Source organism: Leuciscus leuciscus, assembly GCF_965113295.1.
Source record: "Leuciscus leuciscus genome assembly, chromosome: 3".
Taxonomy (NCBI): Eukaryota; Metazoa; Chordata; class Actinopteri; order Cypriniformes; family Leuciscidae; genus Leuciscus; species Leuciscus leuciscus.
Window position 1 is genome coordinate 51,531,629 of NC_138727.1, and position 20,422 is coordinate 51,552,050.

At 39.6% G+C, this 20,422-nt stretch overlaps 2 protein-coding genes and 2 long non-coding RNA genes across 4 annotated transcripts in view; 2 read left to right on the plus strand and 2 right to left on the minus strand.

The window, feature by feature from the left end:
* LOC309494013 overlaps nucleotides 1-20,403 on the minus strand; it is a 36,559-nt gene extending 16,156 nt beyond the window's left edge. Inside the window, exon 1 of the long non-coding RNA XR_014204190.1 lies at nucleotides 18,765-20,403. This is a non-coding gene — a long non-coding RNA (uncharacterized lncRNA). The remainder of the gene's footprint in view (nucleotides 1-18,764) is intronic.
* Nucleotides 1-20,422, minus strand: part of LOC309494003 — a 195,783-nt gene that overhangs the window by 50,793 nt on the left and 124,568 nt on the right. The gene's annotated exons all lie outside the window — the stretch shown is intronic.
* LOC309493674 (adhesion G protein-coupled receptor E3-like) overlaps nucleotides 1-20,422 on the plus strand; it is a 100,600-nt gene that overhangs the window by 47,837 nt on the left and 32,341 nt on the right. Inside the window, exon 7 of the mRNA XM_082162864.1 lies at nucleotides 17,838-18,039. Within this exon, the coding sequence (XP_082018990.1) occupies nucleotides 17,838-18,039 (202 nt within the window). The remainder of the gene's footprint in view (nucleotides 1-17,837; nucleotides 18,040-20,422) is intronic.
* The window catches only part of LOC309493630 (uncharacterized protein), a 456,302-nt gene that overhangs the window by 27,158 nt on the left and 408,722 nt on the right, over nucleotides 1-20,422 (plus strand). The gene's annotated exons all lie outside the window — the stretch shown is intronic.

A 20,422-nucleotide genomic window follows, 5' to 3' on the forward strand; every position in this document is an offset into this window, starting at 1 on the left:
AGTCATGATTGACTTTAACTGGAGAGGATTTTCTCCAGACATATGAACTTATAAAACAATGCGCATCACTGAATTCTGTTATTGGAATTCAACTCCGTTAGCTGGAGAGGATTACAGAGATATCAAAAATAGAATCTAGGCGTTGTAGCCATGCAACGATACATTATTATGCATTTGTATAGGCAATAGCAGTTCTATTAAGGTCACAAATAGGACATATGCTTTCCTATGGTTTACACACACCTCTTAACACACAAATTTATATATTTAGTACCTTTAAGAGTGACTTTATGGGTAAAAGTCATTTTCTGTAGGGGGTTTCTGTTTCACAGTCCAGAGTGTGTTTGTATGTGTGTGTGTTGGAATGTTGCGACCCTGTTATCTCATGCATAGGGCTGGATAGCTCTATGGTCAAATTTTATGACCTGCCAATGAGCTCGGGTTACGGAATGCGATTCTACTGGGAGAACATCCTTCAAAAATACATTTCAGATCCAAACACTCGAAGATCAGAACTATATGATCAAAACAACATTAATCACACATACATTCAGGAAGTTCAGATACATTTTAAGTTAAACACAAAAGGATGTTGGTGTGTGTGTGTGTGTGTGTGTGTGTACGTGTGTGTGTGTTCTGGAATGTCACGAGTCTGTGAGGTTGTAAAAGTCACAGGGAGTCCAGAGCTGAAATGGGGGTTTTAGAGGGGATTCTAAGAAAACAGGGTTTCCTTATGTGACTCAAATGTCCCTCGGGGGAGCCACAAAGATGCAATTTTGACCGTTCAAGCAGACTTGGAGATCAGGATTTACTAATTTGAACAGCATGTGACCGCATGTCATAGTCATTGTCGTTACATATTCGAAGATCGTCCAGGGCTTTTTGAAGTCTTTCAACTTCCTGTTGTAGCGTTGTGTCCGTCTCGTCCTCTTCCTCGGTCAGGAAGATTAGCTGGTCTAGCCGACTCTGTGTGTGGGCTCGGTCCTTCCGGGCTTCTGTGGCCTGGAGCTGTAGTGCGGCTGCCTTCTGTTCCATATCGAGGCTGAGCCTTTCGCTGGCCCGGGCCTTGGTGACGAGGTTGAGTGCGATTTTCCGAAGATTTTGGCCAGCTGCTCGTGGTCGTACTTCTGGGTTGGATCGTAGGTCTCAAACTGGTCCAGGTACTGTGGGACTGGGTTAGCTCGACATCTCTGCTTACTGTGGTGAGAGAAGCACAGCACACACAAAAAGAGACACAATGCAAGTTTGTTTTAGGGTTAATGAGCTATACTCATACGGGCTATGCCGTTTATGAGAATTTCGGGGCTAACTGATGCCGACAGTTAGCTGAGCCAATTTCGTGGGTATGGATGAAACCCACAATAGAAATTTGGACAGGCGGTAGCCTGGGGGTCGTTATAGCGACGCCCGCTTTGATCGTCACTCTATTATTCAGCTTTCCTGGGGTCTCTCTTAGGTTCTGTGTCTAAGTGAAATGAAAGAAACAAATCACAACAGAGTGGAGAAAGAGACAAGGTTGAAGGTAGGGAAGATCAGAGGGAAACACAACACAAGGAAGTGAATTGGTCTGCAATGAAATGTCACAAACAATAACACGGGGAGCGTTATTTAAGGAAAATAAATAAAATAAGATAAAATAAAATAAAATAAAGAGGCCTAAGCCTTATTAACACTGCGAGAGTTCCTGATCGGGCCAGGAGATGCGTGGGTTATCGGGACAGGACCTCGAAAGAAGGTGTGTCTTAGATAGAGAAAGGTGGGTCTAAGCACTTAAAATACCCCGAAGGAATAGCTAGTATTCTGTGGTTCATAATAAGTGGATGGGTTCTATCAAATTTTAGTTTACCTGGGGTGAATAGAGGTCATCCAGGTGGAAACCAGCGGGCGCGGTCAGACCCTCCGACGGTCCCAACACCAGACAGAGCGCAGTGTCAGTAACGCCGGACAGATGATCCCCGCCCACCGGAAACCACCAGGGATGACTTTCGGATCACCACAGTGCACTGACTGAGTCCTGCCAATAGATACACAATAAGGGATTAAGATGTTAGACTTAAAGTGAATTAAGGCTTTCTGGTTTCATCAAATTGAGTAAATATATATGCAGGAGTCAGAGGCAAAGGCTTTACTAAAATAATGATACAATGAAAAGGGATTATGATAACTGAGGGTTAATCATCGGAATAACCTACCCCCCCCTTTGAAGAGGCTGGGGAAAGGAAAAAAAATTATCAATGAAATAAAATTCAGATAACAACACAGGCTTGAGACGCAGGCAGAGGGATAGGCCCTGCAGTGGGTTTGTGCCACAAAGGAAAGGGGCGTATTCCTTCTCCGTGGTCCACCTGGTTGTTAGTGAATACAATTTAAATTAAAATTCAAACTAGTTTAAATTCAAATTCAAATAAGCATGCAAGGAGAGGTCCAAATAATAATAAAGAAGAAAAGAAAATTAGAATGAGAGCAGTGGAGTATAAATACTAATTATACAATAATTAAACTGAAAAATCAGAATGACTTCCTATAATCCTTACAATAACACTTAAGTTCTTAGTATTGATTATAAAATAATCAAACGAGAAGGGTAGCAATGTTGAGACACTTCAATGCAGACTGGGGGTGAAACAGATATTGATACCTCGACCCAAGATGGCCACACGGTGGCGTGCTTCCTCATAGGTGGACTATCAATTAACTGAGTGAATCAAATCTAAGCTTTGATTCGAAAAGTTTTTTTTTTCGAACTTCGCTTAGAGTGTGACAGTCAAAAACAGAAAAGAAGAATTGTCTAACTCCAAATAATATCAGCATAAGCTAAGCTTTGAATGCAGGTGAATATTTGAGAGTCAAACCATTCTTCTATCCTCGGGGGAGAGAAAGAGGAAAATTGTTAGCAGAAAAATGAAAGCCGGTATTATCTGAGAGCGTCCACCAGATGGCGTTATTGCGCTCATGCAGGCTGACGTCAGTGGGAGGCGACGCTCACGCAGGATGACGTCGGTTGGGGGCGCGTATTTTGAGAACTGCCACACCTAAAGGCTGCCCTCTAGTGTTGGTCAATGGCGTGATTCAGCAGTTTATTTATTTTTTATCTGTGGAATCACGAGCATTTTGCACTCTGTTGCATGCGGAAAATGACGCGAGTTTCACAACATGTGACTAACAGGAATTACACATTATACATTATATATGAAACGGTTTACAATAGAAACAGGAATTAGAACTTCTGTTTACTTTACACATTATACATGAAACGGTTTACAATAGAAACAGGAATTAGAACTTCTGTTTACTTTACACATTACACATTATACACATGAGACGGTTTAAAGAAGAAGAACAGGGATTACCATCTGTTTTCTTAATTCATAAAACTGGTCTCCAATTACACATTATACATGGTTTACAATAAGAACAGGAATTAAAACTTCTTGTTTTAATTTAATAGCGCGGTGAGCACGACAGGAATTAGACATCTGTGAACAGGAATTATTGCATCTGTTCCACCTCCCATAAACATTAATCAAAATAGCGCTTTATGATAATGCATAGGTTTTCAAAATTGGATCGCGAGACCAATTTCTGACCAGGAGTTTATCGTTAACGTATTAATAAGGCCTATTACGACTGAAACTGAGGATCGACTCAGTTCAGATTTACGTCCTCGTACTAAAAAAAAAATTCCTTCGTCTTTATTTAGTCGGTTTAAATCATGTTACATGTATCAACTGCAAAGAGTTTTGCTTCGTCTTTACAGAGACAGATGTAATGTCATGAACTGCAGTTTTAGCAGAGCTGGGCTGGCTTTGTGCCCGCCATCAGCTGGGTGAGTTCGCCTTGGCGACTTATCTCACAATTCAAAACGCGCGTACAATTATTAACAGCCATAATACACATTTAACTGAAACTGAATTTGTCCACCAAATAAAGTTTGAAACTGCTTAAGCATTCTCCACCATACATGTAAGAATAACGACTCGGGGTAAATGTGAATTAGCTCAAGAATATAGGGAATTTTGGAAATATTAATATTTATGACTTATGGTCATAATTCACAAGTCGCATGTACATTTATTTTATCAATTATCGAGATTACCTTGTTCTGTACTGTCTGATCATTACAGTTAAGAAGGGGTATCCCTTTTAAACTCCACGAAAGTTTTATCTTCTGGCCGCGAATATCAAACTTTCTGAGTTTATGAATTAAAACTACTCAAGGTAGTCAATATCGAGCTTGTAGCTTAGATCTTGAAGTTTCATTGACTTTTATAAGGTGGGTTTTCAAACACAGAGACAATTAAAAGTATGAATGGGTTTATTAATAAAATGGCACACACTAGAGATTATATAAACTACAAACATAAACGTACGTAAAAATGCAAACAAACATTTAACCGAACAAAGACATGGAATGAAAGAAAGAAAGATATAGAGGGAAGATAGAGGGTAACTTAGTCCACAGACCTAAGTCCTAGACACCTGGAACAGCTTTTATAGGAATCAATATACTTGCGAGTGCTCTTTTTGGTCAGGCTGAAGCTGATGCAAGAAGCGAGGATGGTGTCCTGTTTCTGCTGCGTCTTCCGGTGTCGCGGGAAGCTTGAAAGGCTCACTGAATGTGATGTTACCGAGAAAGTTCAGATTCGTCTCCCGGGATGGGAGAGGCTGGAAATCTTAGTTGCAAAGACCGGCAGCTACGACTCGAACATGGGTTCGTTCGATGGAGAAGGCCAGGGCCTCCTTCAGATGTTCCTTGGAGAAACGCTGCGCCGGGGAGAGGATCAAGAGAAGTTGGATGAGTTGGAAGCGGAAGGAAGAGAGATAAAGATGAGAGAAGGTTTTGGACTTTTATCAGTGTCCCAGGTGCCGTCCCCTCCTTCGTGTAGGACGAATCAGCTGTCGAGATTTTTCGAGCGGGAAGATTCCTTTGTCCGGTTAGACACGCCCACTCGAATGAGTCATGATTGACTTTAACTGGAGAGGATTTTCTCCAGACATATGAACTTATAAAACAATGCGCATCACTGAATTCTGTTATTGGAATTCAACTCCGTTAGCTGGAGAGGATTACAGAGATATCAAAAATAGAATCTAGGCGTTGTAGCCATGCAACGATACATTATTATGCATTTGTATAGGCAATAGCAGTTCTATTAAGGTCACAAATAGGACATATGCTTTCCTATGGTTTACACACACCTCTTAACACACAAATTTATATATTTAGTACCTTTAAGAGTGACTTTATGGGTAAAAGTCATTTTCTGTAGGGGGTTTCTGTTTCACAGTCCAGAGTGTGTTTGTATGTGTGTGTGTTGGAATGTTGCGACCCTGTTATCTCATGCATAGGGCTGGATAGCTCTGTGGTCAAATTTTATGACCTGCCAATGAGCTCGGGTTACGGAATGCGATTCTACTGGGAGAACATCCTTCAAAAATACATTTCAGATCCAAACACTCGAAGATCAGAACTATATGATCAAAACAACATTAATCACACATACATTCAGGAAATTCAGATACCAGTCTGAGTTACACACATTTTAAGTTAAACACAAAAGGATGTTGGTGTGTGTGTGTGTGTGTGTGTGTGTGTACGTGTGTGTGTGTTCTGGAATGTCACGAGTCTGTGAGGTTGTAAAAGTCACAGGGAGTCCAGAGCTGAAATGGGGGTTTTAGAGGGGATTCTAAGAAAACAGGGTTTCCTTATGTGACTCAAATGTCCCTCGGGGGAGCCACAAAGATGCAATTTTGACCGTTCAAGCAGACTTGGAGATCAGGATTTACTAATTTGAACAGCATGTGACCGCATGTCATAGTCATTGTCGTTACAGTGTGCTTCGCTTGAAGGATGAAAAATCTGATAATAGCTGCCTGCGAGCGATATTTATAGGCCTAGACCACGCCCATTTCGGCGGGACGTGACGCAGCGGGCGCGAAGCACCCTCATTGGGTCTGGCGTCACGCCAGGCCTCGCTCGATAGGCTGCTGCAGTTGCCGCAGCAGCCAATAGGCGCGCGAGCTGCCTCGCCTATGTCTGCATGCTGCCGCAACGCGTTTTGCATTATTACAAAATTAAGGATAATTTTTGGCTTCAATATCTCGCGGAAAAAGGATTTTCCCCTAGCGTAAGATATCTTACGCAGTACGAGAGACCTCTCGTAAGAGAACCGGCTGAAAAGTTTTGAAATCACTTGTACCCTACCTGATCGAGAGAACAAATCCAGTCTTTCACTCTGTCTGTGTCCGTTGGAGTCTTTTCAAATTGTGCGCGCGGATAAAATACATTCTAAAACGTGAAAAGTAATTCTCCTAAATTCTCCTCGCTTAATCTCCTAAAATAGTTAAATTAAAATATCAAATTATGTAAAGAAAATGCTGTCCTTTAGGAGGAACGCATTGCGTTCATATTCTGGGTTCATCTGCTTATCTGCGTTCATATTCTGGGTTCATCTGCTTATCTGCACGTATTTTCTTAATAAAGTGTGTACTGACATAAATTAAGCCACGTTAAAGTGCCTTTTAAGCGTTTTAAAAGAATGTCCCGTGGAAAACCAACTTGTTAACGTTGGCCGGCAGAAGTGCGATCATGGTTTTCCTGATGCTAAATCCAGCCTTGGAGAATATCCTTTCTGATCCACACTTTAGATTTTCCCAGACATTGTTAAAGATTTAAATCCTTATCGGTCACGGATTGAAAGTGAAACTTAAATCTGTCACGGGGTGTTTGGATTTATTCACGCACGTTAAAAAAATATTTCTTTGCACATTTTTATATGCATTATAATAATAGGCTGAATATTAACGTATTGACAGAAAACCGGTAGTTTTCTATGGCAATGACGTTGTGTCAGTATGCATACAACGACAGCAACATGGAGGGGTTTGCAATACAGATGTTGTCTTATTTAAATATTACAACATGGAAATGTGTATCCGACACGCTGGACTACTGCGTCTTCTGTGGGGGACAGAACCGGAGATTTAGATTTTTTGCTGTTCACATCAGCTAATTCTGATCGGATTTGAATCGGATATGCACAAAAATCGGATTTGGACTGACAGTCTGAACGTAGCCTTAGAAACGCTTTGAACATCATAAAAAATCAGAGGAGAAAATTTAAAGTGGGATTTAAAGTGTTTCCGTATTGTCTGTTTGTGTGTCACCATTGTGTTGAAGTCTGAGCTTCAGTTCAGGATGAGCAGAAAAACATTGAAGTTTTGCTGCATGTTGCTTTATTTAACAGTAATAGTAACTTTGACTGTAAATCATGCATGTAATTAACTGCAAGAGATACAGTGAATGTGTGTTTGTTCGTAAAAACTCAGGAAAAATATGAAATAACTGCGTATCTGTTAGAAAGTTTAATGAAAATGTCTGTTAAAGTCTTTTACACTTTATTTGAATTAGGATATTTTACAATAATTGTATGGTAGCCATTGCTGACAGTCATTTGACCGCTTTTTTGAAAGATATTTTTTTTTACAGTGTAAATTAAGGAACGCGCTTTATGGAAAAGTGTCGAGGCGTGTTTTCAAAAGTTGAACTTTTAACTTGACAAAGCATTTTAAAACATGGAGCGAGAAACTGAAAAAGCAGAAGAGATGCGATAACGGCCAAAGACTCTTGTTTAATGCATTCATATCATATGTTTAGATCTAAAACAACCTTTTCTCTTTATTTTTTTATTTTTTCATCTCCAGGCTAGCTAGGGTGAACAAAAGTGCAAGAATTTATATTAAAATCTATATTATTTGACGTAACGTAAGTGAATCTTCAAGATTCAGGGTAGCTACTCACCAATAGCAGATTACCAGAGGACGGTTTGTCTGTTATCTTCTGAACTATACCGAGATGTGTCAAAAGTCTTTTTCTTCATATTTAATAGCTCTTCAATACGATCTTTGTTGATGAGGAGTTTAATGTGATCACCATTCGCTAATGCACTGAGCCTGGGTTCTCCCAAGGTTTTTTTTTCTCCATTAGGTCACCTGATGGAGTTTTAGGACACCATTAGGTCACTTGATGGAGTTTTTCAGTTCCTTGCCACTGTTGCCTTTGGCTTGCTCAGTTGGGGATATTTTGGGGATATTTAATTTAATTTTATCAATCAATAAATTCCTCTTGAAACAAACTTTGTTGTATTATTTTAATTTAATACTGTGAAGCTGCTTTGATACAATCTGTATTGTGAAAAGCGCTATACAAATAAACTTGACTTGACTTGACTTGACTGTGCCTGCATATGCAATTGACTCCTCCCCCATTAAAACCATTGTAGGAACATTTACAACATTTATTACCCCCTTTTTTAACGTTTTTAATTACTTATTTTCTTTCAATGAAGGTGACATTTTTATGTTCTTGGACTGTTAGAAATCAACGTTCCTATAATGTTGAATTTTAAATCAAAATTAAAGCGGCGCTATGCAGTGTTGGCAATTTCTTTTTGCTTGCGGGTTTCTCTATAGAGCTCCCCCTACAGCTTCGGAATAGATATTCAAAACTCGTTGGTGAACCCCCCACCCAGTTAAAGTTAATGAGATACTTAAGTGATTAATTAAGTGTTGATTGGGCATTAATGATGAATACCTGCTGTCAACAAGCATAATCACTGAATGAAAGAGAAACAACAAGAAGAGAGAAAAAGAGAAACACAAGAACTACAACTGACTTCAGCCACAGTCTTAGATGAAATCAAATGAAGACAAAGGAAGACATTAAATCTGTGAAGATCTCAGCAGAGGAGGATTAAACAACTCCACAAACAGCATTACCAGCTTCACTTATTACTAACCAGACTGACTTTATTTCTGTCAGACGTCTACAGAAGTTTTATTGAGAATTAACAGAGGTTTAGATGTTGATGATTTATTGAAAATGTTTGGTCACCATTGTGGCGACCAGTGTTTCCTTTAGTTGGGCAGTTTGACACTTTTTTATTTTTTTTTATTTTTTTTTTTTAGTTTGTGGTTTTTGTAACAGTTTTTACCATAACATGTAATTTGTTGCAAAGAAAGCCAGAAGCAAAAAAATGATCAGGTGATATAGTTTTCAACAACAAAAAATGTAATAATGGACTCATCTCATCACTGTCCAAAAGTGGTTATTTGATGTTTTATACTATTGTGGCTCCCAGCATGCATTGTGGCATGAAGCATGTCACCATTGTTGAGATTCATGAGTTCTGCTCCTTATGGAGAAACATCATAACAGTTTAAAGTGAGACACTGACTCCCTGTCACGTTTTGGGTTTGTTCTTGTCATGTTTCTGTGTCATGTCTTGTTTCCATGTCTGTCATGTGATTCCCTGTTTGTCATGTGATCAAAAGTCACATGCCTGCTGTGAGTGTGTTTGCTTCGGTGCTGTAAGCTCCGTCTTAGCCTCGTATTTCCTTGTTTTGAACCATCATTTACTACAATTTCTAGTTGTTTATACTACTACTAAATACAGCTTACCCAACATCGCTAGCTTCCGTTACTACTAGCACAACACGCTAGTAATTCGCTAGCCTGTTAACGCGCCACCCGTGCGCTCAGCTATTTTTATTTATTTATTTTCTCTCGCGCGCTCGCGCCTTTGAGTTCATAAAAGCTCAGGTGAGTAAGAATCACTCAACAAACACGGTGAGTAATGTCTTGTCCTGTTATTATCATGCGTCGTGTCTGAATACGTTGTTGTTTTTGGAGCTCTATCGATTTGATTTATAATTCTTGATTTTTCTCTCTGCCTCGCTGCCTGCTGTGAGTGTGTTTGCTTCGGTGCTGTAAGCTCCGTCTTAGCCTCGTATTTCCTTGTTTTGAACCATCATTTACTACAATTTCTAGTTGTTTATATTACTACTAAATACAGCTTACCCAACCCTGGCATCGCTAGCTTCCGTTACTACTATAACAACACGCTAGTAATTCGCTAGCCTGTTAACGCGCCACCCGTGCGCTCTGCTATTTTTATTTATTTATTTTCTCTCGCGCCTTTGAGTTCATAAAAGCTCAGGTGAGTAAGAATCACTCAACAAACACGGTGAGTAATGTCTTGTCCTGTTATTATCATGCGTCGTGTCTGAATACGTTGTTGTTTTTGGAGCTCTATCGATTTGATTTATAATTCTTGATTTTTCTCTCTGCCTCGCTGCCTGCTGTGAGTGTGTTTGCTTCGGTGCTGTAAGCTCCGTCTTAGCCTCGTATTTCCTTGTTTTGAACCATCATTTACTACAATTTCTAGTTGTATATATTACTACTAAATACAGCTTACCCAACCCTGGCATCGCTAGCTTCCGTTACTACTATAACAACACGCTAGTAATTCGCTAGCCTGTTAACGCGCCACCCGTGCGCTCTGCTATTTTTATTTATTTATTTTCTCTCGCGCGCTCGCGCCTTTGAGTTCATAAAAGCTCAGGTGAGTAAGAAACACTCAACAAACACGGTGAGTAATGTCTTGTCCTGTTATTATCATGCGTTGCGTCTGAATGCGTTGTTGTTTTTGGAGCTCTATCGATTTGATTTATAATTCTTGATTTTTCTCTTTAAACTCGCTTACAACGAACATTTTCTACTTTTCCTCACTGAGAAGCACTAACGTTACTGCTCAAACCTCATTGTTACAACGCGGACTGTTGAGCAGACGCGTCTCAAGCCTATTAGTGATCCAACGCTGCATACTCTTAAAGGTTACGTCCGTGGATCACGGCTGAACGCGTCTTCTCCACACTCACTTACAAACAAACTTATAATATAAATTAGTATTAATATTGATAGCATCACTGGTAGCTTCGTTGCTAACTCACTGTCCATCTGTTAAAATGGCGAATATATCAGATGTAAGTAGTCTACCGCTTGGTGCAGGTGAGGACACATTTGAGCTGCACGCACTGCAGTCTGAGCTGGAAGCTGTTGAGAAACAGATCCACAACCTTTTATTGAGACAGGCCGAGCTGAGAGACCGGTGTTTGGCTCTTGAAACATCACGCGCCGATGCACACAAATCAGTGTTTAACGTTACTAACCCGCTGACTCCGACCGCGTCTACTCCGTGCGTTCCTCAGCATCGGTCGCAATCAGCCATGGTCTCGTTCACTCCGGCTCCAACACGCCACCACGAAGCCTGGGTGGTTCCGCAGCGGAAGACGCGAGTCAGGTTTAGACCAAGACTTTCTCCGACCCTCCCGGTTTTCGAGTTATCGACACAAAACCGCTTCTCCCCTCTACGCGAAACAGAACGCGATGCTGTGATCATCGGCGATTCCATCGTTCGGCACGTACACGCTACGTTAGGTAAAAGTAAGGTGCAAAGTCACTGCTTTCCTGGTGCTCGTGTTTCTGAAATCGCTGCTCGCGTTCCCGAGATCCTGAACGGTGACGAGCGCGTCGGAACTGTGGTCCTGCACGCGGGAGTGAACGACATCAGGCTGCGCCAGACGGAGATTCTGAAGAAAGACTTCAGGAATCTAATCGATACGGTACGCAGCACATCGCCTGAAACAACGATCATTGTGTCAGGACCGCTTCCCACGTACCGACTAGGGCATGAAAAGTTCAGCAGATTATTTGCGCTAAATGAATGGTTAATGTCATGGTGCAATGAGCAGAAACTGCTCTTTGTAAATAATTGGAATCTGTTTTGGGAGCGTCCTAGGCTTTTCCGTGCTGATGGCTTACACCCAAGCAGATTCGGAGCGGATCTTCTGTCAGATAACATCTCCAAAATGTTAAATACCCTTTGACTAGTAACCAAAAGTCCAAATCATAGTCTCTGCTGCACCAATTCAACTGATATAAATACTAGTGTAGAACATTGCATAGAAACCGTGTCTATTCCTCGTTTAGTGAGATCAAATAATACATCTAATGCAGGATCTAGGAAAAATCTAATTGTTATTAAAACAATTAAAAAAAACTATTTCTAAAGCTAGGTCTTCTAAACATTAGATCACTCACACCTAAGGCAGTTATTGTAAATGAAATAGTCACAGATAATAGCTTCGATGTACTTTGCCTTACTGAAACCTGGCTTAAACCAAATGATTATTTCGGTATTAATGAGTCTACTCCTCCTGGATAATGTTATAAGCATGAGCCCCGTCTGATTGGTCGTGGCGGAGGTGTTGCAACCATTTATAGAGATATTCTAAATGTTACCCAGAAAACGGGTTATAAGTTTATTTCATTTGAAGTACTTGTACTAAATGTTACACTCTTAGATGTTAGAAAAACATCCCTATTATCTCTAGCCTTGGCTACCGTATATAGACCGCCAGGGCCTTACGCTGATTTCCTAAAAGAGTTTGCAGATTTTCTCTCAGACCTATTAGTCAATGTCGATAAAGCACTAATTGTTGGAGATTTTAACATAGGCTACACGTAGATGATGCGTTAGGAGCTGCGTTTACAGATTTATTAAATTCATTTGGGGTCAAGCAAAACGTCACCGGACCAACACATCGTCTCAATCATACACTCGATTTAATTATATCACATGGAACCGATCCAACCGATATAGATATCATTCCACAAAGTGATGAAGTCACTGATCACTACATGGTAACTTGCATATTACGTACTGCTGTAATATGTCATGCGGCGTCGCGTTATCAACCAGGCAGAACAATCCTCCCATCCACCATAGATAATTTCTCAAATTGCTTATCTAATCTGTCTCAGCTGCTGCCTGAACCCAAACAAACAGATGAACTAGAAGAACTAACTAGCACTATGAGCACCATTCTCTCTAGAACATTGGATGTGGTTGCACCTATTAAATTAAAAAAGGTCAGAGAGAAAAATAAAGCACCATGGTATAACAATACTACGCATGTTTTAAAGAGAGAAACCCGTATTTTAGAGCGTAAATGGAAACAAACTAATTTAGAGGTCTTTAGAATCGCGTGGAAAGACAGTATGTCACGTTATAAAAAGGCCCTAAAAGCGGCCAGGGCTGAGCACCTCCGCAAACTAATAGAAAACAACCAAAACAATCCAAGGTTTTTATTTAACACCGTGGCTAGACTAACAAATAAACAGACGTCACCCGAACAAAATATCCCGTTACAGTTCAGTAGTAATGATTTCATGAACTTCTTCACTGAGAAAATAGAAAGCATCAGAACCACAATTGTAAACGTTCAATCTTCAATCGCGCCTTATAATTCAGCTTCAATTATCACCCCGCAAGAACAATTACAGTGCTTTACAACTATAGAACAAAAAGAGTTAAATAAACTTATCACTTCATCTAAAACAACAACATGTTTATTAGATCCTATACCAACTAAACTACTGAAAGAAGTGTTACCTGTAGTGGAAGAGCCTCTCCTCAATATTATTAACTCATCTTTATCTTTAGGTCATGTTCCAAGAACATTTAAACTGGCAGTTATAAAACCTCTCATTAAGAAACCACAATTAGATCATATTAATCTAGCAAATTATAGACCCATTTCAAATCTTCCATTTATGTCTAAAATATTAGAAAAAGTGGTGTCCGCTCAACTGGGCTCTTTCTTACAACAAAATGAGATCTATGAAAAGTTTCAGTCTGGATTCAGACCGCATCATAGCACTGAAACTGCGCTTGTTAAAATCACAAATGATTTACTTTTAGCTTCTGACCAAGGCTGTATCTCAATACTAGTTTTACTTGATCTTAGTGCTGCGTTCGATACTATAGATCACACAATACTCTTAGATCGACTACAAAATTATACTGGTGTTCAAGGACAAGCACTAAGCTGGTTCAAATCATACCTATCTGACCGCTACCATTTTGTCTATTTAAATGGAGAAAAATCGATCATAACTCCAGTAAACTATGGAGTGCCGCAGGGATCTGTATTAGGCCCTCTGTTATTTTCAATATATATGATGCCACTTGGAAATATTATAAGGAAACATGGAATTAGTTTCCATTGTTATGCTGATGACACTCAAATATATATTTCATCACGGCCGGATGAAAACGCTAAATTTTCCAAATTGACAGAGTGTGTTAAAGATATAAAAGATTGGATGACGCGTAATTTTCTTTTATTAAATCCAGACAAGACAGAGGTAATACTTATCGGTTCAAAAAACCGCCCACAAAACCTCGCACAATACAACTTTAACATCATAGGATGTCCTGTTACTTTATCCTCTACAGTAAAAGACCTGGGTGTTATACTCGATTGCAACCTGTCTTTTGAAAATCATATTTCATATGTTACAAAAACAGCCTTTTTCCACCTTAGAAACATTGCTAAGCTACGTAATATGCTATCAGTTTCTGATGCAGAAAAGTTAGTTCATGCATTCATGACCTCGAGACTGGATTACTGTAATGCTTTATTAGCTGGTTGTCCTGCATCCTCAATAAACAAGCTACAGTTAGTCCAAAATGCCGCCGCTAGAGTTCTTACGAGATCAAGAAAATATGATCATATAACACCGATTTTATCATCACTGCATTGGTTACCTATAAAGTTCCGTATTAATTACAAGGTATTGCTACTGACTTATAAAACCCTAAACGGCTTAGCTCCAGTCTATTTAACGGATCTTCTATCACCCTATAATCCATCACGCTCTTTAAGATCACTAAATTCAAGGCTTTTGGTCATACCTAGGATATCCAGAACCACCAAAGGAGGGAGAGCATTTTCACATTTGGCTCCAAAACTCTGGAATAGTCTTCCTGATACTGTTCGTTGCTCAGACTCGCTCTCCCAGTTTAAAACTAGATTAAAGTCGCATCTCTTCAGCCAGGCATTCATATAATCCCACAGTTCAAACTACAATCCGGCCTCTAGCTCATAAATGCCAGAGGAGAACTGGCCCCCGACTGAGCCTGGGTTCTCCCAAGGTTTTTTTTTCTCCATTAGGTCACCTGATGGAGTTTTAGGACACCATTAGGTCACTTGATGGAGTTTTTCGGTTCCTTGCCACTGTTGCCTTTGGCTTGCTCAGTTGGGGATATTTTGGGGATATTTAATTTAATTGTATCAATCAATAAATTCCTCTTGAAACAAACTTTGTTGTATTATTTTAATTTAATACTGTGAAGCTGCTTTGATACAATCTGTATTGTGAAAAGCACTATACAAATAAACTTGACTTGACTTGACTTGACTTGATCCTGCCATGTCTTGTCATTGGTTAATTGTCTGATCATTGTTCACAGGTGTCCCTTGTTTTGTCATTAGTCTGTGTATTTAAGCCCTCATGTTTGCCATGTGTCTTTGTCAAGTATTGTTTCCTGTAATTCTGCTGTAGTGTTTCATGTTCATGCCATGGTTTTTGTTTTCATGCCACGTCATGTTTTTGTTTCATGTTTTATTTTAGTTACAATAAACTGCACTTGGGTTCTCATTTCTCAACTTGCCTCCAGTGGATCCCTTATTACACTTCCACTCTGGACTAAGATCAAAATGAATAAAATACAACATAAATGGATAGGACTTTATGAGATTATTTTCTAAACTTTTGTCTGACGCAGATGTATTGTATTATTGTCTTCATGCTGATTTCTGTCATTGCAGATATAAATATAACGCTGGAGGAAGGATGCACCGTAAGTTGAGTTTCTGAAATTGAAGTTTTATATTTTAACCATATAAGTACATGGTCTAAAAGGGTCGTCTCTATTCTCTTAATGAGTAATGGGTGTGTTTTGGGCGTAACGTGCAACAAACCAATCAGAGTCTCATCTCCCATTTCCTTTAAAAGTCAGTTGCGCTCGCGTCATGGCGGATTCGCTATTTACATGACGGAATTTGGAAGCGGAAAGACTGAACGCTTCTCCAGAGAGGAAACGGATCTGCTCGTGCGCGAAGTTAAAGCGCAAGAACACCATCTACGGGAGAAGCGAATTCCACGTTATCTTTATGTACACAATATTAATCTTTTACATTGTAATCCTTTTGTTTTTAATATTTGGCATGTTTGTGTGCTGCTGCGCGTCCCTGTGTGTGTAATAAGCAGAGTGTACGTGCGTTGTGGACTTGCCTATAGACTCATATTACTAACACGCTCTTTAAATAACAAAAAATAAATAAATATTGCGCCATTGACTTTAGACCAGGTTTCAGTTGGTCAATGGTGCATCTATTTCAGTTCCTCAAAATAGAAACGCACCATCAATGCGCCTGAACACACCTCGTTTTCAGACCAGAAGCCCATGGCTGCACAAATGGGCGCAAATGCATTTGCTATTTAAACAACGTGGCGCAGGACGTGAAAATGAAAACTGCGTCGGGCTGAAACTAGCAAAACACACTTGCGTAGCGCCTGGCGCTGCATTGCACCGGGTGTGTGATAGGGCCTTAGTTGAACTAACAATGCCAATGTTTCCATCCATGTATTGCAGCCTATGCAATTTTTTGGGATATTGCATACGATTATGTGATTAGATAACTGGACTGATCAATCTCATCACACACCATCGAGAGAATAAATTCCTCTTGAAACAAACTTTGTTGTATTATTTTAATTTAATACTGTGAAGCTGCTTTGATACAATCTGTATTGTGAAAAGCGCTATACAAATAAACTTGACTTGACTTGACTTGACCATCTAAAGTTTTGTTTTGGTCATTCTGAAATGCCTGTCATCAAAATGATTTGGTTTGATTATCTCCCAGAACTGTCACACACATTAGGCATCTGAACAAAAGATAAAATGACAGTGTTACTCAGTCAACTATTTGATCTCACAGTGATCTCACCATGAGCTCTCAGGATACTCATTCTATGGCCACAATATGAGGTCAAAGTGTGCAATGCCTAGATATCCAGCATGCATTGCAGCACAAAGCTTTTGATCGTCACCATTGTTGAGATTCATACACTGATACTCAATGTCTCTTTGTGTCTAAATGACATAGTAAATTCACATGTTTGTGTCTTATTATGCATTCAACATCCTTCATAAATGTTTATGAATCTGCTGAATTTCAAACTGTATAATGAAAGTTAAATTATAATTGAAAATATAAAATTAAAAACACCTCATAAAGACTGCACACTGAATCTAGATAATGATGTTGTTATTACCAACAACAAACCAAAATCACCTGGACACATTCTCTTTTAGCCATAACAAATGTGTCTTACAAACACAGTTACAGCAGCCAAAGAAAATGTAATGTTTAAAAGTCACAAGCCCAACTAAAGCAAACACTGATCACCATGTGCCACCACTGTGACATCACTGTGACATCACTGTGATAGTGTTGAGAATGTTGAACATTTTGAATTCACAATGAGCTCAAATACACAATTATAATAGAGCCACGGGCTTCTCTTGTTGCAGCTGCTTCCATTTTTATTACTGATGTTTTGAGCCAGTTTTTCAGGAAGTGGTGATTTTGTTCTCTTGAACACATGGAATGGAAATGGTGATATTTTATGCAATATTCTTTTTTTTTTTTTTTTTTTTTTTTTCGTAACTGGAAATTAATTAGTTCAAAGAGTAGTGCAATAAAATGTGCATTGTAGATACCGGTTTGTAAAATATGAATGTGCTGTTCTATTTATTGTTGCTAGATTTGTGTTGTGTGTCTGTACTAACATCACTGAACCTTCACACTGTTAATATTGAAAAACATGATCAAAATCAACAGCCTACTGCTTTCACAATTGTGTTTCAGAGTCAGAACTGTTTCCAAAATCTTCTTGAGAAGATCGAGAACATCACATCACAAGTGCTCTCTGTGACTGTAAGTCTTCAAGAGAAAAATAATCAAATAATCAAACATTTGTCAGTTATATACTGTAGATAATAGATGATTGACAATACAGTGCTGTCTTATTTGCTCTGTTGACATTTACTGTGACGCTGTTTATCCGATCAATAAATTAGACTGTGACCAACATTTTGACTGTGGCCTTCAACGCTTCAGGGAAGATTTTAGAGTCATCTTCATCATCTTCATCATCAGTCAGCCCAGCTGAACTAGCCTCTTATGGAAACCGTATCTTAAAAACCAGTGAGAAACTCATCTCTACATTGGTGAAGCCAACAGACACGAGTGACAGTGTCAGTTTTACTCTTGCTGTTGTAGGTGAGTGGAGAAACTGTTATTATTGATGATGAAACTGAGATTATATATGATATCAGGGAGTTTATATAGTCTAGAGAGCAGCGGTGGATCACGGGTGTCAGACGGTGAGGATGATAAATATAGCTACAGTAACTATATATTTGTGAAGAATTACAAATGTTTTAGACAGTGTTTTCTGCTCTTTCTGCTTCATCATTTGGTAGAAGGTCGTCACATTAGACAGATTAGACAGAAGCTAAACCAGTTGGTAACTGAAGCACTTGTACAGCACTTGACGATACAGTGTACTGTATGACCTTACAGTTAATAGTAGGGATGTCCCGATCAGGTTTTTTTGCCCTCAAGTCCGAGTCCGAGTCATTTGATTTTGAGTATCTACCGATACCGAGTCCCGATCCGATACTTCTATAATACATAAAAAAATAATAAAGAAGAGCGAAAAAACAGATCCAGGATGTTCCTTATTTTTTATTTAATTCACCTTATTTTAACATTCAACAACTCTGTTAACAAACAGAGCACTTCTGTGAACAATCAAGTAATAAATAACATAAATTCTTCACTTTTGGACTTTAGTGCAACAGTAAATATAAAAAAAGTCTAATATATAAACAAATAGCACCCCAACTTAAAATACCCGGCATGCATGTAAACAAATCAAAAAAATAAAAGTGCCACAGTGTTTGCAAAGCCAGTAATGTGCTTTTAGGAACTGCACTCCTAACTCTTACCCACAATTTCCACCGGCTGCGTTACGGCTCCGGCACGGCGGCGGAGTCAATAGGTTTCCATTAAAGTCAATGAGTGTATTTCCACTGAATGCGGTACAGCTGCGTTCCGACTCCGGCAATCCGCAGCCCTCCGTAGCAGATACGCAGAGCTTCTATTTTTGCCGGATGCCGGAGCGCTCCGCAGCACTACAGGGCAGAGTACGCAGGACAGGAAGTCGAGTGACAAAACAGAACAGCCAGAAACAAAATAAAAGATCCGTTTAATTTTCAAAATAAAATACACCGCGCTCATATTTCCCTACACTACACCTTGAAAACGTCATAATGGGCGGAGACAGGCTTGTTGAAGTTTTAACATCAAATCTGTGTGTGAATCAAAATCCACAGAAAAGAGAGATCGGTAGGTAATTCAGAAAAGAGTTCTATCCTATACTCCTCCGGATGGAAAACTGTTCCTGGTTTGGTAGTTCTGTTTATAGAAACTACATATCGCGCGTTCAGACCAGAATTCGCGAGATTACATGGGGCCTCGTGACGTCAGCTGTCAGTCATGACCGCAGCCGTTGCGCAACAAATCCGGACCTGGTGGGTATTGACGGACGACGGAACACAGAGCTGTCACGCAGCGGAGCCGTTCCGCAGCCGTTCCGCATCTGGTGGAAATTAGGGGTTAAAAATAGACTGGGCGCCGAAACTATCGCGGCACTGCTGTTCCTGCTCTGCTCCTGCTACGCGCTGCCGCGCCGCTTCTGCATGCGGTGTGAATGCACTCATTGAATAACATGGACGGCGAAAAAAATACGCGCTGCTGACGCTTGCGGTGTGAAACCGGCGTAAGATGCGCCGCTTACGCTGAATTAAAGTGACAATGCATTGATCATGGCCAAAATACACCGCAGTTTTATCCAAAAAGTGCATTGACGATATCTATTGTGTTTTAAACAGTCAATCAAATGACCAACAGCAATTTAAAAAGAAAACAAATGTCCAAAAACAAACTTGTTGCCAGAACAATAAAAACAAAGATGAACCAAAAGTTATATAAATGAAATTATTTATAAAATAAGCTTCTTGACAAGTCTTTTCTCTTAAATGTATTTGAAAACGAAATAAAGCAATGCCAACTTATCCATTATAGAGTAGGCTACTCTGTACACAACCGCGCGTGACAAACGCTGCCAGTGTGAAAGCAAAACGCGCGTGTCCTGCTCCTGCTCACCATACGCACTGCTCCTGCGCTGCTTACGCTCTGCTCGCGTGCAGTGTGAAACCGGCGTAACTCTGTGCCACCGCATAACTATAGATGTGTTAAAAAATTATGAGAATATATATACATATATATCCGAGCCTGATCGAGAGGTAACGTCCGATTCCGATCGAGTCTGAAAACACGTGATCGGGCCCGATTTCCGATCACGTGATCGGATCGGGACATCCCTAGTTAATAGTGATTAATTTAATCTGTTAACTGAATAAATGTAAATATAAGTAAACCTGAAGGGTTCATCAGAGATGAAAACCCAACAATAGTGAATATTCATTTTATTTGTTTGTGTTTTGTGCAAATTCAATGGAATTGGACTTTTATAAAAAATATATAATAATTTTAAATAAATTAATATAGCACATAACTGCTTGTTTGTTTTTCACTC